Consider the following 27159-nt stretch of genomic DNA (forward strand, 5'->3'; position numbering starts at 1 on the left):
TGCTCCAAAGAACATAACTCCAGTCCATTCACTCTCTTCTTTGCTAAAATTTTCAGTGAGTATTTTCATCAATTGCTTCTGCACCTTCTTAAGTGTATTCAGATTTGTCCTGCAGTGCCAGGATCAACATTATATGTTGTACTTTTGTTAATTTAGGTTGCAAAAGCTCCATTCTCTCACATTCTATACCTCAATTATTTTTTTTAAAAAAAGCACCGTTTTACTTTATTAACTCCCCATGTCCAAACTTTAGATGTACACCCAAAGGTTCCCCATATCTTCACGTCTCAAATGTTCTATAGTTATGAATGTACCACAGCTCTGAGGGGCCGAAGGGTGCGGGGTAGCCCCCTCCTTTGTGAGAATCGCAAGATCACTATTGAGTCCATTCAGGAGACCCAGGAAATAGGAGTGAGAGACGTGCTGAATACCTCGTTCCAACGCGATGCAAAATAATGCGACATTGACCATTGTCTCCTGGAGACCACGATTGTGGATTGGGGACTATGCTACGCGCAAGCCCTCGGGCAAAGTGGGCTGGTTGAGAGAGAGATTGCATCATCCCAACCTGACTGACATCTGAGACCCCGTGAGGAAGGAGAAAGGAGGATCTGGGGGAACTCCCCCTTCAGACACACCAGAAGAAACACTAACGATCCCGTAGTAGCTGGAAGCCATTTGAAGGAAGTCACGTACATTCGATTCCGTTGCTGGAATCGGTGACTGGAACCACAGAAACCAGCTTTTAGCTAACAACAGAGAAGCCCGCTCCCCTGACTCAATGGATTTGCTTCATAAAAAGACCCGGGCAAGTTTCTTTTTTCACCAATCTCTCTCTCTCTCTCTCCAACAAGTGAAAACCCAGCGGTCCCCCCCCAAAAGGCTGAAGCCTGCCGGAACTGAATGACTTTTATATTTCCATCGGACAATATATTATCCCCTAGACAAACGATCGAGCTGTTTCTTATTGATGGTCATTATTAGACCCGCGCTTTTAGATTGAGTAGTGATGACGTATATTATCTGAATGTTTGTATTAATCATCTTTTTGTGCCCCTTTATAAATAAAGACTTCTAAAAAAATAATATCATCAGACTTCAACGGACCTATCTATCTTTGCTGGTAAGTGATCCAGTTACGGGATTTCGTAACACTATTATACACTTGTCCTTTTGCATAGCCCCAAAAGCTTAACTTCACAACAGTTCAGAATGGATTCTACTTGCCATTTTTCAGTCCACATGACTAGTTATAGAACACCTTCTGCAGTTCAAAACTTTACTCATCACGCTCCATTCAAATGCACAATCCTCCTTCCGGTCGAAATGGTGCTGAACTTTGGTCTCCGTCAAGGTCATGGCTCAGACAGTTGCTTTTTTTTAGGTTCACACGAATGGTTTTGGGGACAGAATGAGGAGTTACGGGTCAGGTTAGGGCTTAAAGGACAAGGATGTGGGGGAATTAGAGGTCAGGACAGAGTTTGAATGTGGAGTGGGGAAGGATAGTGATGTGGATGCATGGCGAAGGACATCCGTGGCCAGGTGCCAGGTCGACAGACCAGCGAAGACGAGGGATGGTGGCCCTCCCAGAGGTTAGAAGACCATCTGTGTTGGCAGAGAGGAATGGGGCTCGTCTTGCTGCTGCTGCTTTTATTGCTCTGTAAACATAGTGGACATGCTACATTGGTGCCTGAATGTGTGGCGACAGTTGCAGGCGGGCCCAGCACATCCTTAGGTTGTTAATGCAAACAATACATTTCACTGTATGTTTCAATGTACACATGATAAATAAATAAATCTGAATCCTCTAACAGCATTTCTGTCAAATGCTGGATTAGAAAATGATGATCAGCATCTTTTCAATTGCTTGCCTTTCTTATATTAATATACTGTTAAATACTTCTCAGGGCACATGACTTATTTCCTCATTAAGTTGTCTCTTACCATTGTTACCTCATTCAATACTTCGCACTTTCTCCTATATGTCAGCCTTATCTCCTATTTTATGAAGAGACCGTATTAAAAACTTGCAATCTCTACCTCCTTAGTTGCATTGTGTTAAAATCCCATGAATAATTTGCTTTAAGATTACTAACCAAGGATTTTTGATGTGCTAATGTTACAAGGATTTTCATGACTTTATACAAAATGTTCAATATTTTCATAAGATCATTTTGATTTTTCATAAAATATTTTGAGATAAAACAAGTTACATTTCAATCCCCATTCGATCCTATTGTCCTGTTAATATTTTGCTCTTTAAGTCATTTAAAACATTTTGATATTACTTGCCAGCATTTTATCATGTACTTATTGCTTTCTTAATTCTCCTTTTAACTTCATCCCTTTAATTTCTGTAATCTTTCAGTTTTCTGCAGTAATGAGTTCTCAGTAGCTGATACATTTCTTTTTTTGGTTCTGTCTTAACATCCCTGCACTTTATCATTTAGATCACAACCTTTTGCTGGAACTCATTTTCTTCTTTGAATGCCTTTGATTGCTGTGATCCATTTCCAATAAACTTTTGTGAACCTACTTCTTAGCTAAATGGTCTTATCTCAATTTAGAGACTTGATCCTTAGTTTATCTTTGTCCTTTTCTATTGTCATGGTGTCATAGAACACGGAAACAGGATATCTGGTCCACCATGTCCAAGTCGACCAGTAAGCAGCTAATTATTTTCATCCCATTTTCCACTATTTGGCCTTCCATGTCTGGGACATTTAAGTACATGTTTAGTCTCTCCTTAAATAGTGTCAGCCTATCTGCTTCCACCGCTCACAGGCAGTGTACTCCAGGTACTTGCCACTCTCTGGGTATAAAAGGTGCACTCAGATCCCCTTTTAATCTCTTATTCATCATCCTAAATACATGTCCTCCAATTTTATCATGCCATGATATGGGAAAAGTTACCAGCAATTTACCATATCTCTACCTCTTATAGCTTTACATTTTTCAATCACATCCTTTAACCCCCTCTGCTCCAGGAAAAGAGATACCATCGCTCATCTTTCATGACTGAAATACTCTATTCCAGGCAAAATCCCCTCTGCAACCTCTCCAGCACCATCATATCCTTAATATAGTCTGCTGAATACCTATCGCTTTATGCCCTTGACAGTCAGGCTAAGTGCAGCTCCAATGTCATATTTAAGCTTGCCATTGACACCACTGTTGTTGCCCAAATCAAAGGTGGTGACAAATCAGCATATAGGAGGGAGATTGAAAATCTGCTTGAATAGTGCCAAAACAACAACCCCTCACTCAATGTCAGCAAAACCAAAGAGCTGATAATTGACTGGAGGAGGAAGAATTTGCAGGTCCATGAACCAGTCCCTCATTAGAGTTTCAAAGGTGGAGAGGGTCACTAATGTTAAATTTCTTGTCGTTATGTTATAAGTTTATGTAGTTTTGTTATGTCATCTAAAGTTTCAAAGGTTCATTTATCAGAGTATTCTTCAATTCTCTGACAAATACCTATAGGTGCAAAGTGGAGAAGATCCTGATGGCTTGGCATGGAAACACCAATGCCCAAATATGAAAAAGCATACAAAAAGTCATGGACACAGCCCAGTGCATCTACAGGAAGCAACGCCACAAGAAAGCAGCATCAAGGACTCTACCATCCTGACCATGCTCTTTTCTCACTGCTGCCATTGGGAATGAGGTATAGGAACCTTAGGTTCCACTCCAGCAAGTTCAGGAACAGTTATTACCCTTCAAGCAGCTCCTGAACTAGTATGGATAACTTCACTCATCTTAACTCTGAACTGATTCCAAAGCCTATAGACTCAGTTTCAATGACTCTACAATTCATATTTTCAGTATTATTAATTAATTCAGTTTTTGTGTATTTGGACAAATTGCCCTCTTTCGAGCGTTGTTTGTTTGTCAGTCTTTCTGTTTTGCAGTTTTCATTGATTCTATTGCATTTCTTTGTGCTAATGTGAATGCTTTGTGCTATGGTGACATGTACATAGTTATATTATAAATTTACTTTGAACTTTAAATCTAACTAAATTATGAACATTACCACTAAAGTACTCACTGAAACTCCATTAATTGCTCAGCTTCACTACCTAAAGCTAGATCTAGAATTCCCACACTCTCATTGCCTTGACTATATACTGGCTAATACTGTTCTCCTAAATGCAATTTAGGTACTCTGCAGCCTTGTTGCTATTAGGATGTTTGTATTCTTGTACTGGGTGAATTGCCCCACTAATATGGATCTTCTTTATACATTTTTTTAGGAATTTGCTCTTCTAATCCAGTCAGACTTTTTCCTTCCTCTTTTTGTTCATTAGGACACACTATAGAGCCATATTTGGAAAGGCCAACATTTTAGGGATATGGGCTGAGGAATGGCATATGGATAAGGATGCAGAGATGCACTGGGGACATTCAAACCAGGACGGTACCTATGAATCAAATGTCAGAGCACTTAGGAGTATTATGGAACAGAGACCTGGGAGTACAAATATACCAGTTTGCTGAAAGCAGCCATGCAAGTATGCAGAGTAGTGAAGGCTGCATTTAGCACATGCAGGCCTTTAGTCAGGGCATTGTTTAGAAGTAGGGATGCTATGATGCACGTAACCAGGAACTAGTGGTCAACCCAAAATGTCAACAGTTTATTATTCATTTTCATAGATGTTGCCCGAGCTGCTGAGTTCCTCCAGCATTTCGTGAATAGCTGCGAATTGCCATTTCTGTCCCTCATTAAACCACGGAAATGGAACTTCAGGACCAAACTACCATGCTCCTTGCCACACAAATTACCAGACATGAAAGATCACATGAAATCAACTTGGATTATCCAGAATTTGTGGAAAACCACAAATTACATTATTCCCAATGTTTTTGATATTTGACAGAAAAGCCATGAATGCAGGCTAAGAAACAACATGTCAATAGATTTTTGATAATCTACAATTAAAAAGATAAATCACATTTTTAAAATATCAGGAAACATATCATGATTTCTGGCAATTAAAATACCATTGCGTTATGACTGCCAGTGCATTATGATCTCAGATCATAACTGAGAGTGATGAGGTGTTCATTTCATAAAGCATGAATAACTTTAGTTATCAACACAATAGGAAGAAAGTTATAGGTCACTGTTCTATGGAACGCCAGGTCTCAACATAAATGACAAAGATTGTACTTGACCCAAGTTTTAATACTTCAGTATGAGATTCAACAGGATAGTGCAAAGTCATTTATGCACAGCGATTTAATAATGGATCACAGTAAAGTTGACTTAAGCTGTAGCTTGTGCATGTTTAGAATTGTTAGTTTATGAATAGACTGCCATGTAGCACAGTGAATGTAGACTCAGTTGAAGCACGCAAGAAAGGAAATGGAAATATTTCAAATTCAGCATGGGGTAGAAGCTTGACGCCAGAGTAGAAAGGAAGCTGAAAATAATCTCAGTGGGTTCAGCAACAAGGACCTAAATCAACAAGACCAGCTCAATGGCCTTTTTTATTCTCACATTCTTATGTTTACAGGTCTGCTAATGTTAGTTTTGAATCAATGAAGCTTATATGGTGAAAATTTAAATAGTTCTTTAACTGCTAACAATCAAGACCTACCAACTTCCAATTTGCTTTTATTCACCATTTTAACAGGTATGAAATACCTGGAGTAAAATAACCATTATCCCACAAAATCACTTTCACATGAGTCTGCATGTTTCTATTTTTGCTTTCCATTTACTTTTTTTTCTTAATATTAAACAAATCATTTAATATCTAAAGACACTGTGGACTATCTTTTAAGAACAATGTCCATTTACCTTTGGCATCTTTGGTGTTTGCACTCAACCAGATAGGCAGGATGGAAGTTGTACTTCATTCCCCTACCCCAAACCTGTAATCAATAAATACCCATCCTCATCACCCATATAGTCCTCCAATTATGTCTACTGCATCAAAACACATTAAATCAATTTGGATAACCTCACAGTCACAGAGGTCAGAACAAAACAGAACACTATTTGTTACTAATTGCTAACAACAGTGCTTTTGTTTAGGAGTTGTGTTGAGGTAAAGTACATGCTGCATTACTCAACATTTGAGTAATACTCTTGTCCAGCAAATGTACTGATTTTAATCTGCAAATAGAGAAATTTTTCAGCACGTTCTTCATATTGATCAACGCAACCTAATTTTCAATAACTAACCTTGATAAATTAAAAAATGGAAATAATTAAGATCAAATACCCAGCATCAAGCAAGAACTGGTACAGAAATTCATCTGCTGCAAACAGATTATTAAAACAAAGAAACAAATAAAAACCATGGCTGGAAAGCCTCCTTACTCACATTATTCCTCCACCAGCTTCTCCCAAGTTTGTAAATATGAAATAAGACCACAGAATTTTTGGATTTGCAAATTAGCTAACATAAAACTCGAATGGTTCTTTTATGGTTACGGTGTAGTGTTAAGTATAAGGAAAAAGGACAAATCCTTAATTTTATCCATTTGGGTATAAAATTTGCAGCTGATACAAGAGGTTTTAAGTGATAAATCCTAATTCAAAATATGTGTGGCTAATAGGATATTTTAACCTCACCATTCAGCTAGAAGCTCTTTCGGCTCAAATTACTGATAAAACAGGTGGATAAGAACACAGCAAAGGTAAGGGGCCCCTGGGACCTGGATTAATGCTCCGTAACCCAAAACTTCAGGAATGAAGAAACTAGAGAAGAATGAAATTGATAAGCAAATCAAAGTAAAGTAATTTAGAGAAAGCAGAATAAAAGGGCTACATTAAGAGTGGAAGAACAAACTAAAACTAAAATCCGATAATTTTAAAAACCTTTGATTTACCAACTGCAGCAAATAAACACCAGTCTCTTCCCATCTTGGAAAGATGGTGCAGTATTGTACATTACCATAACATTTTACAATACAGGCGATAAATTCTCTCCAGTGCCTGTAGGGAGTTGTATGTTCTCCCTGTGACCGTGTGTTTTCTCCCACAATCCAAAGACATACCAGTTCGAAGGTTAATTGGTCATTGTAACTTGTCTGCTAGGATTAAATTGGGGGATTGCTGGACAGTAAGGCTCGAAGGGCCAGACAGGCGTATTCTGAGCAGTATGCCAATAAATAAATGCGATCAAAGCAGACCTTTCATGTATGTGCCCCAACTCCAATACAGGTTGAGTATCCCCTATCCAAAATGCTTGGGGACAGAAGTGTTTTGGATTTTAGAATATTCCAAAGTTTTAGATGATGGAATTGATGGCTCTGTTGCAAAGTTTGCAAGTGATAGGTGGAGGGGCAGGTCATTTTAAGGAAGTAGAGAGGCTACAGAAGGATTGGATTAGGAGAATGGGCAAAGAAATGGCAGATGGAATACAGTGTCTGGAAGTATATGCTCTTGCACTTTGGTAGAAGAAGTGAAAGGGATAACTATTTTCTAAATGGAGAGAAAATACAAAAAACTGAGGTACAAAGGGACTTGGGAATACTTGCTCAGGATTTCCTAAAGGTTAATCTGCAGATCGAGTCTGTGGTGAGGAAGGAAAATGCAATGTTAGCAATCATTTCAAGTGGACTAGAGGAGAAAAACAAGGATGTAATGTTGAGCAATTATAAAGTACTGGTGAAGCCTCACTTGGAGTATTGTGAGCAGCTTTGGGCACCCTATCTTAGAAAGGATGTGCTGAAATTGAAGAGGGTTCAAAGGAGGCTCAGGAAAATGATTTCAGGATTGAATGGCTTGTCACATGAAGAGCATTTGATGGCTCTGAGCCTGAATTCACTAGAATTCAGAAGAATGAGGGGTGACGTCATTGAAAGGTATTGAACAGTAAAAGGCCTTGATAAAGTGGATGTGGAGAGGATGTTTCCTACTGTGGGAGAGTCTAAGACCAGGGTTGACAGCCTCAGAACAGCAGAAGGAGAGGAGGAATTTTTTTAAAATCAGAGATTGGTGAATCTGTGGAATTCTTTGTCACAGGCAGTTGTGGAGGCCAAGTCTTTATGTATATTTAAGGCAGGGGTTAATAGATTTTTGATTGGCCAGGGCCTGAAGGGATACAGGGAAGTCAGGAGATTGGGGCTGAGGGGAAAATTGGATCAGCTATGATGAAATGGCACAGCATACTTGAAGGGCCAAATTGCCTAGGTCTGCACCTGTATCTTATGGTCTTCTATATAACGAGGTAGTTTGGGCTCACTATCACTTCCGACTGAATTTATGTTCTACTGGTAAGCAGAGTTTGTCTTACACTTGTTCATCACATAAATAACAGTAAAAATTACATACCATTAACATAATGAAAATAGAATGTGTCCAGGGTAACAAAAGTAGCTCAGCAGCATCAGGAGGATACCATAATCAGCCATTGAACAACAAATGACAGGCTTTCAGTCTCCACTTACTATGTCATGTTTTGATTAAAAGGTTACAATCACCAAGACAATGCTGCCTCGACTGCAGTCTGGGTTTAGGAAGAACAGGAGCACGATCGAAATGATCTTCACAGTCCAGCAGCTTCAGGAAAAGTGCCGGGAGCAACATCAAGACCTGCTTATGGTCTTCGTCAACCTCTCCAAAGCATTCAACACTGTGCAAAGAGAGCTCTTATGGGATGTTCTCCTCAGGTTTGGCTGTCCCAATAAATTTGTTAACATCCTCTGCCAGTTCCATGATGGGATGACTGCTTGGGTGCCCATAGGAGGACAAGAGTCCGAGCCCTTCCTTGTACACACAGGGGTGAGGCAGGGGTGTGTCCTAGCGCCAGTGCTCTTTAACATCTTCCTCGTGTGTTACCAAGCTTCTCCACCACAAGATTGAGGATAGCAATGGTGTGGCAGTGAACATCAGATTAGATGGCAACCTCTTTAACGTCAGGAGGCTCCACGCAACCACCAAACTCCATAGAGAACGAGTCCTGGAGCTGCAGTATGCAGATGACTGTGCTCTTGTGACCCATACTCCAGAGGATCTTCAGACTGTCCTTGCCGTGGCGGTGAGAGCGTACAGTAGGATGGGGCTGACCATCAATACCACCAAGACAGAGGTGGTTTGCCAATGGAGTAGTAGTGTACCACCCACCTCACCTGTCTTCACTGTTAATAATGAAAAGCTGTCAGTGCCATCTTTCAATTACCTGGGGAGCATTCTCTCTGAGGATAGTGGCATTGACAACAACATTCAGAGCCATATTAAACAGGCATCGGCTGCCTTTGGGAGACTTTAGCGTAGTGTCTTTCAGAACAGGAGCCTTCATCCATCCACAAAGGTCACCAAGTGGTCTGTGTCACCATCCTCCTTTATAGCTGTGGAACTTGGGTAACCTACAACCGCCACGTCAAGTCCTTGGAGCACTTCCACATAAGCTGCCTTTAGCGCATCCTGGGAATTACTTGGCGTGAACGGGCGCCTCACACTGGAAGACTTGTAAAGACCAACTGCAGAAGGCCATGATCACCCAGCATCAGTTGCAGTGGCTGGGGCACGTGATAATGATGCCCCTATGTCAGCTACCCTGCAGAGCGTTATACGGCCAGCCACATCATGGTCAACGCTCAGCTGGGGGGCCGAAGAAGCACTATAAGGATCAGATGAAGAATGCTTTAAGGAAGTGCAAGATCAGACCTGAGGAACTGGAGGATGTTACTGCCGACCGCAACACTTGGCGACAGCTGTGTAGGGATGGGGTTCGTATTCTGGAGATGGAAAGAATGACCAGAAGACAGCAGAAGAGAGCCAGGAGAAATGCAGCCATGGTTGCCATCACTACCATCACATTTACATGTCCCACCTACAATAGAACTTGTGGGCCCAGGATAGGACTGTATAGTCAAAGATCTCACTGTTAAAGGAGTGGACATCGTCATTGGATTCTGATGGACAACCGAAGACAGTACGTCATTTGTATTTCACTTTTTCTTTAGTTTTAGAGCCTAAAAACAACCAGCATCGTATAATTGTTAACACAGGAACATACAAAACCTACAGCACAATACAGGTCCTTCAGCCCACAAAGCTGTGCCAAACATGTCCCTATCTTGGAATTACCTAGGCTTTACCCATAGCCCTCTATTTTTCTAAGCTCCAGGAGTCTCTGAAGAGATCATTTCCGCCTCCATCACCGCTGCCAGCAGCCCATCCTACGCACTCACCACTTTCTGCATAAAAAACTTACCCCTGACAGCTCCTCTGTACCTATTTCCAAGCACCTTAAAACTATGCCTTTTCATGCTAGCCATTTCAGCCCTGGGGAAAAGCATCTGACTATCCACACAATCGATGCCTCCCATTATCTTGAACACATCTATCAGGTCACCTCTCATCCTCTGTCACTCCAAGGAGAAAAGGACGAGTTCACGCAACCTATTCTCATAAGGCGCGCTCCCCAGTCCAGGCACCATCCTTGTAAATCTCCTCAGTACCCTTTCAATGGTCTCCACATCCTTCCTGTAGGGAGGTGACCAGAATTGAGCACAGCACTCCAAGTGGGGTCTGACCAGGGTCCTATATAGCTGTAACATTACCTCTTGGCTCTTAAACTCAATCCCATGATCGATGAAGGCCAATGCGCCGTATGCCTTCTTAAACACAGTCAACCTGCGTAGCAGCCTTGAGAGTCCTATGGACTCTGACCCCAAAATCCCTCTCATCCTCCACACTGCCAAGAGTCTTTCCATTAATACTATATTCTGCCATCATATTTGACCTACCAAAATGAACCACTTCACACTTATCTGGGTTAAACTCCCTCTGCCACTTCTCAGCCCAATTGTGCATCCTATCAATGTCCCGTTGTAACCTCTGACAGCTCTCCACACTATCCACAACACCCCCAACCTTTGTGTCATCAGCAATTTTACTAACCCATTCCTCAACTTCTTCATCCAGGTCATTTATAAAAATCACAATGAGTAGGGGCCTCAGAACAGATCCCTGAGGCACACCACTGGTAAATGACCTCCATACAGAACATGACCTGTCTATAACCACTCCTTGCCTTCTGTGGGCAAGCCAGCTCTGGATCCACAAAGCAATGTCCCCTTGGATCTCATGCCTCCTTACTTTCTCAATAAGCCTTGCATGGGGTAGCTTATCAAATACCTTGCTAAAATCCATATACATTACATCTACAGCTCTACCTTCATCAATGCATTTAGTCACATCCTCAAAAAATTCAATCAGGCTCGGAAGGCATGACCTGCCTTTCACAGAGCTATGCTGACTATTCCTTATCATCCTGCCTCTCAGGATCTTCTCCATCAACTTATCAACCACTGAAGTAAGACTCACTGGTCTATAATTTCCCTGTTTATTGCTACTCCCTTTCTTGAATAAGAGAACATTCATAACCTTCCATTACTCCGGGACCTCTCCCGTCCTTATTGATGATTCAAAGATCATTGCCAGAGGCTCAGCAATCTCCTCCCTCGCTTCCCACAGTAGTTTGGGGTATATCCCATATGGTCCCGGTGACTTATCCAAATTGATGCTTTCAAAAAACTCCTGCACATCCGCTTCCTTAATATCTACATGCTCAAACTTTTCAGTCCACTGCAAGTCATCCCCTACAATTGCCAAGATCATTTTCCGTAGTGAATACTGAAGCAAAATATTCATTAAGAACCTCCGCTATTTCTTCTGGTTCCATACACAGTTTTTCACTGTCACACTTGATTGGTCCTATTCTCTCACATCTTATCCTCTTGCTCTTCACATACTTGTAGAATGCCTGGGGTTTTTCCTTAATCCTGTCCACCAAGGCCTCCTCATGGCCCCTTCTGACTCTCCTAATTTCATTCTTAAGCTCCTTCCTGCTCGTCTTATAATCTTTTAGATCTCTATCATTACCTAGTTTTTTTGAACCTTTCGTAAGCTTTTCTTTTTGTCTTGACTAGATTTACAACAGCCTTTGTACACCCCAGATCTTGTACCCTACCATCTTTTCCATGTCTCATTGGAATGTACCTACTCAGAACCCCACGTAAATATCTGCTGAACATTTGCCACATTTCTTCCGTAGATTTACCCAAGAGCATGTGTTTCCAATTTATGCTTCCAAGTTTCTGCCTGATAGCCTCATATTTCCCCTTACTCCAATTAAATGTTTCCCTAACTTGTCTGTTCCTTTTCCTCTCCAATGCTATGGTAAAGGAGATAGAATTGCGATCACTGTCTCCAAAATGTTCTCCCACAAGAGACCCAAAACCCAACCAGGTTCATTTCCCAATACCAGATCAAGTACAGCCTCCCCTCTTGTTGGCTTATCTACAGATTGTGTCAAGAAACCTTCCTGAACACACCTAACAAACTCTATCCTATCTGAACCCCTCACTCTAGGGAGATGCCAATCAATATTTGGGAAATTAAAATCTCCCACAACAACCCTGTTATTATTACTCCTTTCCAGAATCTGTCTCCTTATCTGTTCCTCGATTGTCCCTGGTGCTATTGGGTGATCGATAAAAAAAACACCCAGCAGAGTTATTGACCCCTTCCTATTCCTAACTTCCACCCACAGAGACTCCAAAGACAACACCTCCATGACTTCCTCCTTTTCTGCAGCCATGCCCCCACCTCTTCTGCCTCCCTCCCTATCTTTTCTGAAACATCTAAAGCCTGGCACTTGAAGTAACCATTCTTTCCCCTGCACCATCCAAGTCTCTGTAATGGCCACAACATCATAGCTCCAAGTGTTGATCCACACTCTAAGCTCATCCACTTTATTCATAATACTCCTCGGATTAAAATAGACGCACCTCAAACCATTGGACTGAGTGCGGCCCTTCTCTATCACCTGCCTATATTCCCTTTTGCACTGTCTCCAAGCTTTCTCCATTTGTGAGCTAACCTCCCTTTCCTCCATCACTTCAGTTCGGTTCCCACTCCCCAGCAATTCTAGTTTAAACTCTCCCCAACAGACTTAGTAAACCTCCCTGCCAGGATATTGGCCGCCCTCAGATTCAGGTGCAATCCGTCCTTTTTGAACAGGTCACATCTGCCCCAGAAGAGGTCCCAATGATTCAGAAATCTGAATCCCTGCTCCCTGCTCCAGTCTGTCAACCACACATTTATCCTCCACGTCACTCTATTCCTATACTCACTGTCACATGGCGTAGGCAGTAATCCCAAGATTACTACCTTTGTGGTCCTGCTTCTCAACTTCCTTCCTAACTCCCTGTAGTCTGTTTTCAGGACCTCCTCCCTTTTCCTACCTATGTCGTTGGTACCAATATATATCACAACCTCTGGCTGTTCTCCTTCCCACTTCAAGATATCATGGATGTCATCAGAAACATCGTGGACCCTGGCACCTGGGAGGCAAACTACCATCCATGTTTCTTTCCTGCATCCACAGAATCACCTATCTGACCCCTAACTATAGAGTCCCCTATCACTGCTGCCATCCTCTTCCTTTCCCTGCCTTTCTGAGCCACAGGGCCAGACTCTGTGGCAGAGACATGGCCACCGTTGCTTCCCCCAGGTAGGTCGTTCCTCTACCCCCAACAGTACTGAAGCAGGAGTACTAATTGTTAAGGGATACAGCCACTGGGGTACTCTCTAGCACCTGCTTCTTGCCCTTCCCTCTCCTGTTACCCACTCCTCTGTCTCCTGTGGACCCGGGGTGACTTCCTGTCTATAGCTCCTCTCCATCACCTGCTCATTCTCCCTGACCAGACGAAGGTCATCGAGCTGCATCTCTAGCTTCCCAACACAGTCCCCAAGGAGCTGCAGCTCGACACACCTGCTGCAGATGTGGTCATCCGGGAGTCTCCAGGACCTCTCACATCTGACACCGAGCACAGAAAACTGGTCTCACACACATACTTTATCTGTATTCTGAACAGATAATCTACCTGGCCTCAACCCTTTAAACTCCAAGTGTCTGCGCAGTCATGCCCCGTCAAACCACTGAAGAAATAACCGGGTTATTTCTGTTCTGGTGCCAGATTTTCTTGAACAGCAGACACTTTCAAAATTTAATGCTATGCTTTTCCTTAAATTTCTGCAGCCTGCTGAATATTCAGCATTACCTTCAATATTCAGTTTGTCGTGATAGACAATCATGATAAACTTGTTTCATTATCAGCACATCAAGTGGCACTTGTTCACTCTGATGCTGACTATACACAATTGAGATCTTCATTTTTCACTTTATGCAGTCTTTTTCTATTTGATGTGAAGTCACTTCTTAGAAGTGTGTGATAGCTTTCTGGATATTGTACCTAGGCCTTTCATAACTTTTTTGATCACCAGGCTTAAATGCCTCTGATCTGGCCTTCAGCAGATTGCAGATCTTATGGTTTATCCAGAGCTTCGAATGGAGAAGACTGAATGATTTTGCGGGGACACACTTATCTACATCTGTTTTAATGAAGTCTGACAACCATGGTGTATTCATTCAGATCCTCAGATGAGTCCTTGAACACACCCCAGTCCACTGACTCAAAACAATTTAGAGCCACTCCTCTGCCTCCTGTGAGCACCACTTTGTTATCCTAATCTCCCTGGAGCTTTGTTCTTTAGCCTCTGCCTGCATGTAGGTAGTATCGAAATGCAGTCAGGCATGGAATGGCAGAAATTCCTTGTCTTAGTATAACAGTAATCTAGTGTGTTGTTGGGTGGTTCCTAGCTGCTACCAACTGGGAAACAGTACTACAGCATAAAAGCCAGGACCAACTGGCTCCCAGACAGCTTCTTCCACCAGGCCATCAGACTAATGAACTTGCACTGATTTGAGTGTACATTATATTACATTGACTGCTCTATTTATTATAAATCATAAACCACCATGATTGCACATTTAGACAAATGCAATGTAAAGATTTTTACTCATCATGTATCTGAAGGATGTAAGAAATGAAGTCAATTCATTCATTTAAATGTGAGGTTATCAACTTTAATTAGAAAAACAAGAGACTATTGTTTAACCCATTGAGAGATGAAGAAAAATTGATGTACCTAGTACACAAGTCAGAAAACAATCATACATGTACAGCAAGTTAAGAAAGCATGTCAGACTTCACTGTAAAAGGCTCTGAGCATCAGGAGAATGATGTCTTGCTATAATTATTCAGGAACTTGAAGATCACACTTGGATCACTGGGTGTGGTTTTAGTTCCATTACTTGGATACATTTGCCATACAGAGAATTCAGTGAAGGTTCACCAGTCAGGTTCCTAGGATAGTAGGATTGTCGTGAAAAGAGATTGGATTGACATCCAATGAAGTACTCTTTTAAATTCCACTGAAACAAAATTCTGACAGCACAAGATAAACTCAATAAGGAAGAATATTTCCCCTTGGTGATGGGGGTCTAGAATCAGGGGTGGGAGGGTGGCTGTTGGGGATGGAACTAGGGGAGTGTGGAAGAGTCTTAAACTGTTGGGGGGGGGGGAAGAGGAGGAGGGAGGAGTCTACAGCCAGGGGAGGCCGTGTAGTGAGGGGGAGGGGAGAAGAGTCTACAGCCAGCGGGGAGGGGGAAGTCTGTCTCAAGGTACAGATAAAAGCATTCACCCATAGAATTCTCTACCACAGAACCAGTAGAAGGCAATTTGTTTAATGCATTTGAGGTAGAAAGACTAAGTAATTGTACCGAATGGTGAAATAAATAGAAGGAGAAATCCCTGATAATTTACAGATCATTCAGCTGCGTTCTTGCCAGGCCACCAGATGCTTTGTAGACCAATCTCACTTTCCAGATCTACAGCCATGATCTTTAGGTTACAGTGGTCTAAAAAGTTCATTCAGGAACTTTACACAATTGATCGCTTCTTCCTCTCTCACCCTTCCCAGGGAGTGAATTCCAGGACTAAATCCTGGAGTAGGAATGGGATGTGGAATTAAAATGTGTGGCCACTGGGAAATCCTGCTTTCTCTGGCGGACCGAGTGTAGGTGTTCAGCGAAACAGTCTCCCAGTCTGCGTTGGGTCTCACCAATATATAAAAGGCCACTCTGATATGTCTATCCATGGCCTCCTCTATTGTCAAAATGAATCCAAACTCAGGTTGGAGGAACAACTACTTATATACTGGCTGGGTAGCCTCCAACCTGATGGCATGAACATTGACTTCTCTAACTTCCGTTAATACCCCTCCTCCCCTTCTTACCCCATCCCTGATATATTTAGTTGTTTGCCTGTTCTCCATCTCCCTCTGGTGCTTCCTCCCCTCCTTTCTTTCTCCTTAGGCCTCCTGTCCCATGATCCTTTCCCTTCTCCAGCACTTAGCTTCATCCCACCCCCCTCCGGTCTTCTCCTATCATTTTGCATTTCCCCCTCCCCCCACCACTTTCAAATCTCTTACTATCTTTCCTTTCAGTTAGTCCTGACGAAGGGTCTCGGCTGGAAACGTCGACAGTGCTTCTCCTTATAGATGCTGCCTGGCCTTCTGTGTTCCACCAGCATTTTGTGTTGTTGTTGTTGTTTGAATTTCCAGCATCTGCAGATTTCCTTGTGTATGGTATTCAAGGAAATGTTTTAATGCTTCTACTTCTAAATTTGCACAATACATGCAAATTTGTGGTGTTGCAGATTGTTGTTTACTGCTACAGCAGGTGGAAAAATGTCAGATGGAATTCAATCCCAACAAGTGCCATATGAAGAAATGCTGAAGATGATTAATGAGAGTAGGGCAGTGGATATTATTCAGAGACTTTATTGCCTTGGTCATAGAAGACAAAAAGTATGGTTGTGGTTGGGGAGGGGGTGAGAGATTATGACTGGTTGTTTTTGGGACTAGTGATGATAGAAGTATATAAAGTTTTGAGGGGTATACAGGGGGTAGACAGTCAAAGTTACTTTCCCCATGGCTTAAGTATCAAATATTCAATGGCATCAGGTTTAAGGTGAGGGAAGCTGGGAGTTTCAAGGAGATCAGGGATGCAAGTTAAAGTCACAGTGAGTGAAATGTGTCTAGAATGCACTGCTAGAGGAGGTAGTAGAAGCAAGTGCAATAGCAAAGTTTAAGAGAAATCTAAAGAAACAATAACAAGTCAGAAAAAGAAAGACATGGTCCATATGCAGGCAGATGGGATTAGTTTGTACAAGCATCATATTCAGTAGTGGACCAAACTACCTCCTCTTGTGCTGTCATGTTCTATGACATACTTTGGGAAGTCAAATAAGGGAAGGACATACACAGTAAATTATAGGGCCCCAGGGAATGTTGATAAACAGAGGAACTGTGGAGTTCAAGTCCATGGTGCTCTGAAAGTGGCAACCCTGGTGGATAGGGTAATGAAGGTGGCATAGACATGCCCTTCTTCAGAATGGACACAGAATATAGAACTTCACAACTTTACTTTACAGTGGCCATGTTACACTTGCACTACTGTGTGCATTTCTAGTCACCAGATGAAGGAAGAAGTGTGATTATCCTTCAAAGGGTGCAGAGGAAATCCATTAGGATGTTGCCTGGATTAAAGAGATTTTGTTGTAAAGAGATTGGATAGACTGGGTTTCTTAAGTGACTTAATTCATCGATTTTTCTAGTTTATCATCCCCGCCACCCCATTCAGTTCATAGCTTGTAACTGTTTACATAATAAACACTGGTCTCTTTCTTATTCCACTATTTCGAGACAAAACCCTAGAACAAGCATACTAACGTTCCGCACCTTAAACTCAAGATTTCAGAAATGCTGCAGTATTGTGGTCACACAAGTTAATCTGTGCCCTCAATTTATGAGCTTTATTTCCTACTCTTTAAAATAGAGGCCATTAAGCAAAGCCAGATTTGTTTTGCCTCCCTCCCACCTTTGTTTTCAATGCCTTCCAAAACCAGTTATTAATCCTCCAGTTTCCACTTCTAACACGTTTCTATCCCTCAAAAACCACTCTCAAGTTTCACAATCTCACAGACAAACCCCAACCAGGTGTACTTATATATTAAGTCAGAGTCATATTTTCTGCATACATCCATAGGTCTCCTTCAGATACATATAATTTCTTGAAGAGTAGGGTAGTTTCTCCGACTGTCTGACTTGATCGCAAATTCTGTTATATTGACTGTCCTGTTATACATACCATTTATTATAAAATTACTATAAATTGCACATTTAAACAGAAACGTAAAGATTTTTACTCATGTACATGAAGGATGTAAGTAAAAGTCAATTCAATTCAATTACTATATTAGAACATTATTGTCCGCACTTAACCTGCATTTCACGATTAACCTTTACAAAATCCTATTTAGAACCTTGAGTACTGGGTACAGCATGCCACCATACTATCATGACTTTAATAAGTACATAGCTCAGAATGAACAAAACTGCCTGGTAAAACTCAATGTTGATCTGCACATTACTGATGATTCATTTTTAAAATAATTTAAAAATGGGAGAAATTAAATAATGGAAGACTGCATCAGTCTCAATGAAGTCACTGAAAAGACAGAAAAGGTAAGACTATAAATTTTGAGAGACAGCAGGAGAAATTTCTTGGTACAGAAAGCTGATGTGCAATTTATATCTGTTAAAAAGCTGAGACAGAAATTACAGCAAAATTCAAGGTAAAATTGAATAGATGAATAAAAGCAAGGTAGAAATAGAATGGAGAAACCTGATTAAAAGTATTTGCTCATGTAAAGTGTAAATGCTGACAAACTAATTAAGCTAATTCAAAGTAAACTTATTACCAAAGTTTCTATCTGTTACCATATTCTACCTTGAGATTAATTTCCTTGCAAGCATTTACAGGGGGAGAAAAGAAATAACATTTTGTATCTTCTGTGCATTTAGCAGTTGATTCTGCCTTAAATGGCTATGAAGTGTTTCTTCTTACAAATGAATAAACTTCAATTAATAAACTTTAATATGAATACCAGGAGTAAATACTTCAATATGAATGAAAATAAGGTGGAAAGAGATTACATTCTCCTTCAAGGGAGCTGGATTGTATCAATATAAAAATGAAAGCAAGTATTGAATATTCCCTTTTTCTGAAAAGTCAGTCAAATTACATAAATCATTCAAAATCAGTCAGGTTCTCACAAGGAGATCATGCAGACATGCAAATAGTACTGGGACTAGTCTAAAAAAAACTACCTTTATATAGTACTAAATAACTTCCCTGTTTGACTGTTTATGTTAATATTGTCACATTAAAAAATAGTAATAAAATGAATGGATAGAAAAGTCAAATGTTAGCACAAGATTTCTGAATAGAACTCAGTTTTTGATGCAAGAATATTTAATCACTATCTAAATTAGACATAATTTTAAATTCCTGCAGTGACAAGTTAACACTCATTAACGAACATTTGGCAAAGCAAATCAATCTAAAGGAAAACTCATTCTAAACTGAAGGAAGTCCAGAGGCAAAGTCATTAAATGGACAACAATCACATTAGAAATTGAGCTGTTATTCAATTTAGCAACACTTCAATTTGAAGTTTTCTGTCCAAAGGCTACAGATAACTCTATATCTGTATACTGAAGACAGACTGATTCTTTATCAGCAAGGGACATGAGCAAAGAACAGGAAACTGGTATTGATATGAAAGCTTAGCCAGTGTTTCATTCAATTAGATGAGGCTTGAGAGATTGTAGAATTAACTATGGCAGCACAGATCAATTCTGTTCCAATTTCTTAAAATTTTAATAAAATAACTCCTCCAACTAGCAAACTATTGAAGAAAGCAACACACCAAATGCTGTACCTCTGAATGAATGCAATGCCTTTTATTCCCAGCTGTTTCCAACTCATTTGAGAACTATGATATGAAACATGCATCTTGGAGTAAAGTTATCTATAAAAATTTTCCACACACTCAATCCTGCATCTTACTACAGAATAACCTGAGCAGGTTACCTGCCTAGGATGGAAAATGAAAGTAACAAGTATAAGAAAAACAGAAAAGGTAAATCTGCATTGAAAGATAAACAGCAATTTCAGATTTTCACAGTCCTTTTCAGTGAACCAGATTTTGGGATTTCTTCTAAATCTTATTTTAATTGATCTATCAGCCTGCAAACTTTAAATATTTTTCCATTTTAAGGATTAAACCCTTATTCACTATTCCTTCTTGCAATGTATGCAAGTGTAATTTTTAAGAACTGAGTGTAATTAAGGAAAGAATAGGGGAGATGTGTATTGAGAGAATTCAGAAAATAATTTGGTACAAAGTTGGTAATGGGGACTCAACTTTAGAGGGATTACTAAAAATTGCCACCATAGAAGGATAAATAATAAAAAAAAGTTTCACTCAGACTTAAGGTGCAAGCAGGGAACAAGCCCATTGAAATGATGATGGCACTGTAGTCTTCTACCACACCTTTACAACTACTATCAAACTTGCTACATACAATATAAAAAACTACTGGAAGTACTCAGCCCATGAGGTAGTATGGGGAAAACGGTGAGCATTTCAAGTCAATGACTTTTCATTCATGATCTTTCCAATAAAGATAATCAATTCGAAACATTAATACCATCTCCCTCTCCACAAATGCTATCCCATCCAATCCAAGTAAATCTGGCATTTTGCTTTTATTTCTGGTTTCCTGTACCTTAACATGTTGGTTTTGGATGCTACATATATGTCTCTTTTTTTTTGGAAAAATATGATATTCCTTTCTGGACATTTAGGAATTTATTTGGTAAAGTTATGGGAAGACGAGCAAGCTTAAAATTCAAGGCAGTTGCCATTAACAAGTACAAGTAATGTGTACAAAACAATAACAGTAACACTGTTGGTGATTGTGTTTTTCATGGCCATTGTGTTTAGTTGTCTTTAATTACCAAAACAAAATTAAAATGGTTTTGGCCTGACCCTCAAAGCTAGTGACAGGATTCTGGCCAAATGTCTATGTTTATATGATCATTTCTTGATGCCCCACATGATGCTGCCTACATATGACAAACATACCTTTTTATTTGCAGCAGCCTTTTATCAATTATTGCAGTATAAAATGCCAAACGGCTGATATCTGAATCTGTCAAGATGCCAAAATTTGCCAAGGATTAAATCTTACTATATTTCTTCTTCACCAGTTCTGCTCTTACCATAATTTCATTCAAATACACTGGGATCAGTTCCTTTCAACTCTCTGCATGTACAGTTTGTAGAAAAAAAAACTTGAGAAATTCCGCTCACCACAGTCTGGCCTCAGTGTTGTTTGGCAAGGATTATATCCAGTATATAGGCTAGAGGTATCAATAAAGAGCAGAAATGTGCGAACAGCAATAAAATGTAAGGCAGATATTATGAAAGGAAAGAGGAAGTGATCAGAAAGTGGGTGCGATTGGAAAAGGAGGGGGAAATGCAGAATCAGATTTAATATCACCAGCATACGTCTTGAAATTTGTTGACTTTGCAGCAGCAGTACAAAGCAATGCATAATAGGAAAATATATGAATTACAATAAGCATATATATTAAATAGTCAAACTAAATTAGTGCAAAAATAGAAATAAAAAAGTAGTAAGGTAGTGTTCATGGGTTCAATGTCCATTCAGAAATTGGATAGCGGAGGGGAGAAGCTGTTTCTGAATCAATAAATATGTGGCTTCAGGCTTCTGTACATCCTTCCTGATGATAGTAAGGAGAACAAGGCACAGCTGTGCAAGAGATGGGACAGAATAGAAATGATGACAGCAGAAAGAGAGAAAACCAAAAATGACAGGCATGACAACACAGCAGCAAGGTAACAACACATTTTTGCCCTTCACCTTTAAACCTCCTCTTGAAACCTCAATATATTTCTGTTACTATGCTCCACAAATCCAGGTCAAGAACTGCTTGATGCTGAAGATAAACAGAAGTCCACGTACTTGCTGAATCTGAGTTATGCTCGAAAAGTTTCCTTTTACAGATGTTCTTGTTTATTTGAAGCAGTTGCTGCTTTTGCTAATTTTGGGAGTGTTTAACAAGAGCAAGGCAAAGGTTTGTTCCTCTGACCCAGGAATGAAAGTCCTTTTCCACTTGTATACAAAACTAGGCAAGCACATTATATTTCTACATTTTACTGAATATGGGGACTTCCGAGTACATGTATATCTAAAAGAAATTCCTGCTGTATCAGTTTAAATCCCTTAAATATTATTAATAGTTCTTTAACACTGGTTTATTTTGATGAAGGAGATTTTAGTACAGCATTCCATTTATGCTCATTAGCCTATTATTGGCAAATGACTAACTTCAAAGGCCAGAGATGTCCACATCTGTGAACACTAATCCCTGATTTTCTGCCACTAATTTTGGCCAAAGAATATTATCTTCAATTTGTATACCAGATTCTTAAAAACAAAAATGGTACAATAACAATTCAACATGGGACAAGTGTTCAAGCCAGGGCTCAGTTATACCTCCTAAATGATCTCTCAGAATTCCACACATTTTACCAGCTGCTGTTTGGAGTACAGTTGTTAAACTTCAGCCAAGTTCTATGCTGAGAGACAAACAACTTAGTTAAATCAGTTCCAGATTTCATTCTGTTATTGTGGATGTTGACATTATTTACAAGTCAGTCAGACTAATATCCTAAGTGGATAATTACTTGGAAAAATCTGAAAGGTACTGCAAGTCAATCAGAAAGGCAGTTAGCATGAATTTAAACAAAAGAAATTGATTGCTCAGAAATCCTGATGATTAGACTTAACTCACCGGATGTCAATCATCATTTTTCCACCAGCACATCAGCTCACTGATTGCCGTGCTCTTTAAACCCACCTTATTCCCTTTAAATTCAACTGGCTCCATTTCCCACTCTCACTATAACAGGTTCACTGAAAAACTATACTAACAGCAAATTGAAAGCACATTGGAATATTGGAATAACAATTCAGAAAATCTGCCAGTTCTATACCAAATTCCAAAGTGTACCACATTAACAGAGGTTACAATGCAGTTACGGGCACCACGTTTTGGGAAGAATGCAAAACACTACAGAAGATGAGGTATTTCCTTTCTGCACCCTGTGACGCATCAAGTGGCAGCCTTGCCATTTCTTTAGCATTTGTCTGTTCTTATTTAAAAAAAAATGAGGTGGAGTTCTAGCTCTGCGCTCAACCCAGCACAAATGAAAAGCGTGCAAGGAGCTGGCTGGATTCAAACTTGGGACCACTCACCTCAAAATCCGGTGCAGATCCTACTACACCACTGGCCATCTAGAATACCAAAGGGGGATTTATAGGTCGCTGGGCCCAGGTGTATGAAAGGGAGTGCACATTCCAGGAAACCGAGTTACCATCATTTTTATTAGATGTTTACAGGTTTAAATACTGAAGTTATCTGGTGGAACTTTGATGTTCTAGTCAGAGGGCATACTTAGGGCCAATTAGTCTAGGTAAAATGAGGAAGACTGAAATTTTAATAGATTTGCACCCAAACAAAATCAAAAGGAGATCAATACAAATAGAACATTGTTACTACCATTAATAGGAATACAGCATTGAACCATAATTCTTCATGTTGTACTGCTGTATTAGTTAGATGAATTTTTTCCTTCAATCATGTGTCATATGGAAACATTAAGAACCTGACAAAATAATACATTGTAAATCTCAAAGCAAATAATACATAATTAGAATACATTTTTCACATTTTATTGCAATATCACACAGACCTGGCATCTATAGAAACTGCACAGACAATATGTGGCCCGAGTCTTTATTCCCGCATTGCTCAGCTGTGGACTAATTGCTTTTAGCATTCATTTTTAATTATTCACAATTAGAAAACATTGCAGTACAGCAAGAGTTTTTTAAGCATTACATAACTAAAATGGCAGAATATCAAAGAAAATGAATATGTTAGTATTAGTCTAAAAGCACATACTGTTTAATCTTGTCATTCTTTGGTCCAAATTTAGGTCCAGTAGGCCCCCTTCTGTAAAGGAAATCAGAAAAGCTAAATCATAATGAGACAATCTATATTAGACCAGCTATCTAATATTATTCTTCGTATCTTTAATCATGATTTTCATTAGTAAACCTCATGCAAAGTAACTGATTGAACAAAGTTAACAGTGGTGCCCAAATGCACTCTTGGAATTGTATAGCACAATATAAACTACCAAATTGGTCATATATCAAAAAAGAATTGCTATAGCTCATAGGAAATTCAAAAATGCGATGGATTCCAATTAATTAGGTCTTTGGTTAATTGGGGCAGCCACTTATTTGGGACAAAATGTCACTTAACTGGATCAAGAGTCTTGTCACATATTTTCTAACCAGTGCGAGTCACGCGCACGTCACATGGCCGTTAGACATCACACTGTGCTTAGAGCAGTTTTTAAAATAGCCTCAGTGCACATGTTTGTATTCAAAAAGCAGTGCTCTTTGTCTTTGAGATTTGGCAAGAAATAAGAAGCAAGACAATTCAGAACTGTTTTGCTCACCACTGTTTCAAGCATTCCAGCTTGGAAATGCCAGAAACAGCCGGGAGCAAAAACGAAACGATTTTGCTATTTCAATAAATGAGAAACTATGTAGAATTTGAAGGCATCGACAATTATCTTAAATGTTATCCTTGATCTCCATTGAACACTCAGTTCTTACCTGTGGCTCCAAGCAACTGTTTGCATATGACAGCAGCCACCACTACATCACTTCAACAGGTGAGCTAAACCAGGCAAGGGAAGCCAGGTCTCATACCCCAGAAAGATAAGGAAATGCTTGTCCTAACATGCAAAGTTAGCTCTGGCAAACTGGACAAATGAGATCTACAGTGAGATCCAATGGCCAGGAAGGCAGTTCTGCAAAGCTATGTACAGAGTGAAGGGCCTGACATAGCACAGAAGTAGTCATGGTCATCCACTGCAACCAGGAAGACCCCTGTTGTGATGTTTGCTCATTCTACTGAACCCAGACTTCCAAGGTCAGGAGAGTGAAACTACCCCAGTGTAACAGCTTTTGCGCTTTATAAAACTCTCCTACACAGGTCTCCTATCACTGTCTGATACCATACACAACTACCAGTAGTACTGGTAGTGTTCTAATTTGCTCTATTTCATTCAAATACATAATTTGTTACTCAGTTTACAGTAGTTTGTCTTTTTTCCCCCCTTATACATACTTTAAACTATTCCCATGAAACTTCGGCTAATTGGGGCAGCCACTTAATTGGACCAAATTGTACCAGTCTCAATGTGTCCTAATTAACCAGAATCTACCGTAGTTAGGTAATTTTAGTAACATTGCAAATTTAAAGCCGAGTCCAATTAAAAGTAAAACTTAATTTGTATTGGTGAGAAGAAAGGCAGCAGGGGTAACATATGGAAATAGACCTTTAAAAACAAAAGAAACTTTTGGCCCTACAAGTTCACAAAAGAAATTTATTAGATCTCACCCCTTTTCCCAATTCACAGTCTATAGACTTTATGGTTTTGCAAGCGCTGTGTCAGACATTTATTAAGTGTCAAAAGGTTTCTCTATCTTCTGTTCTCTCTGGCGTAGAATTCTAGCCCCTCTCCATCACTGCTCTCTGAATTTCTTCAGCTCTTCTAATGCTTTTACCACTTGCACTATATCTTTGTTAGTTGATGAGTTACTATCCTTGGACTTCCATACTGGGCCAGCCACAGGTGCACCTTGAATTTGTTCTGAAGGTACAAGTTTGCCAGGCTGACATTTACCTACAAGTTATTATGTCTATTTAGAGGAGTCACTGCCAGCAGCCTTGCAGTTTTTTTTTGTTAGCTGTACACAGTCCACATCTCATCACTAGCAAATAATAAGAGCAGTGCAATTTAAATCTATGTTCCATTACCACTGGCTCTTCCTTGTTGTTCATCCTTCCCTGGTAATTCCAAGTTTTTTTTTAACAGTACATCTTCATTCTAGGTAACATTCTCCTTGTAACTAAAGAGTTCCAGTCCTTAGGTGGCCCGTGGCATAGGGCTACATTCAACTCAGGGGAGTAGAATCGTGATCCCATGTCAGGAAACCAACCCCCCCCCCCTCCCCCCCCCCCCCCCCGAGGCTGAAAATGAAGCAGATGCCTGGGAAATAGAAGAGACCTCAAATGGAGGAAGAACTTCAGCCCAGGGCCAAACTCAGGCTAGAAGGAGAGGGTCCTTCAAGTCCAAACCTTCTCTGAAAAATCTGTTTGTAGACTTTTTTCCTCTGCCCAGCAGAGGAGAGATGCTTTTCAAAGGGAACTCCAAAGCCTGCAGAAGTGCCTCAAGATGCCTTCTTATCAACATGGTGATGATATTTGGAACATCTCAGCTTCAAGGGAATGGCCTGAATACAGCAATGGCCAGAGGATGAGTGGGCCAGCCAGCTGGTGCCAATCCATGTTAGATACATGGGTTATGACCCACGTACCCAACCCCAAGGAAAAAAAAACACTGGAGTTGCTCCACACTTTAGCGCAACTGTTTATTATGTGTGCCTAAAATTGAACATAAAAATTAGTGAAAAGAAAAATACCAATATTTACAAAATGTTATCTCCAAGAAACAATATTAGCTCCATACTTATTATTGTCCAGTGTGAACTTCTGGCAGCCCCCATCTTTCTCTCATATAGAGGGCAATGAGCTCCTTGTCATTTGGCACTAGGACATAGTGCCTTTAATTGTCCACAAAGTTAACCTGAGAGTACACATGAATTCAAATACAGAACAATACAGGCCCTTTGGCTCAAAGTTGTGCCAAACATATCCCTGCGTTAGAAATAGCTAGGGTTACCCATAGCCCTCTTATTTTTTCTACCCTCTATGTACCTATCCAAAAATCTCTTAAAAGACCCTATCGTATCCACCTCCATTGCTGGTATCCCATTCCATGCACGCACCAACATCCGGGTAAAAAACTTACCCCGGCATCTCCTCTACCTACTCCCTAGCATCTTAAACCTGTGCCCTCATGTGGCAACCATTTCAGCCCTGGGAAAAAGCCTCTGACTATCCACACTGTTACGTACCCGTGGCATGTGACTGTGGTGTGCTTGTCACGTGACAGGTGCTGAAGCTATACTGGACTTGAGGTAATGGTCTTATGATGGTGGAGTGACGTCATTTTCCCGCCAGTAGACGTCATGTGACAGTTTTTTAAAAAAAAATATCTACAGGATATAAAAGGAGGACCCCACCCTGTGAGGAGGGGCAGCTCGTGGCTGGATTTGCCATGTTCACTTCATGCCACTGTGTGATTTAATGTTATGACGCAGTTTAGTTGAAAGATGAAGTTTTATTTAATGCCTAAAGTTTAAAA

At 40.3% G+C, this 27159-nt stretch overlaps 1 protein-coding gene across 3 annotated transcripts in view; it reads right to left on the reverse strand.

The window, feature by feature from the left end:
- The window catches only part of vamp4 (vesicle-associated membrane protein 4), a 98603-nt gene that overhangs the window by 29969 nt on the left and 41475 nt on the right, over window positions 1-27159 (reverse strand). For all 3 annotated transcript variants that reach the window (XM_059984807.1, XM_059984808.1, XM_059984809.1), the window contains one exon: window positions 23775-23825. In XM_059984807.1, coding sequence (XP_059840790.1) covers window positions 23775-23825 — 51 coding nt within the window. The remainder of the gene's footprint in view (window positions 1-23774; window positions 23826-27159) is intronic.

Source organism: Hypanus sabinus, chromosome 11, assembly GCF_030144855.1.
Source record: "Hypanus sabinus isolate sHypSab1 chromosome 11, sHypSab1.hap1, whole genome shotgun sequence".
Taxonomy (NCBI): Eukaryota; Metazoa; Chordata; class Chondrichthyes; order Myliobatiformes; family Dasyatidae; genus Hypanus; species Hypanus sabinus.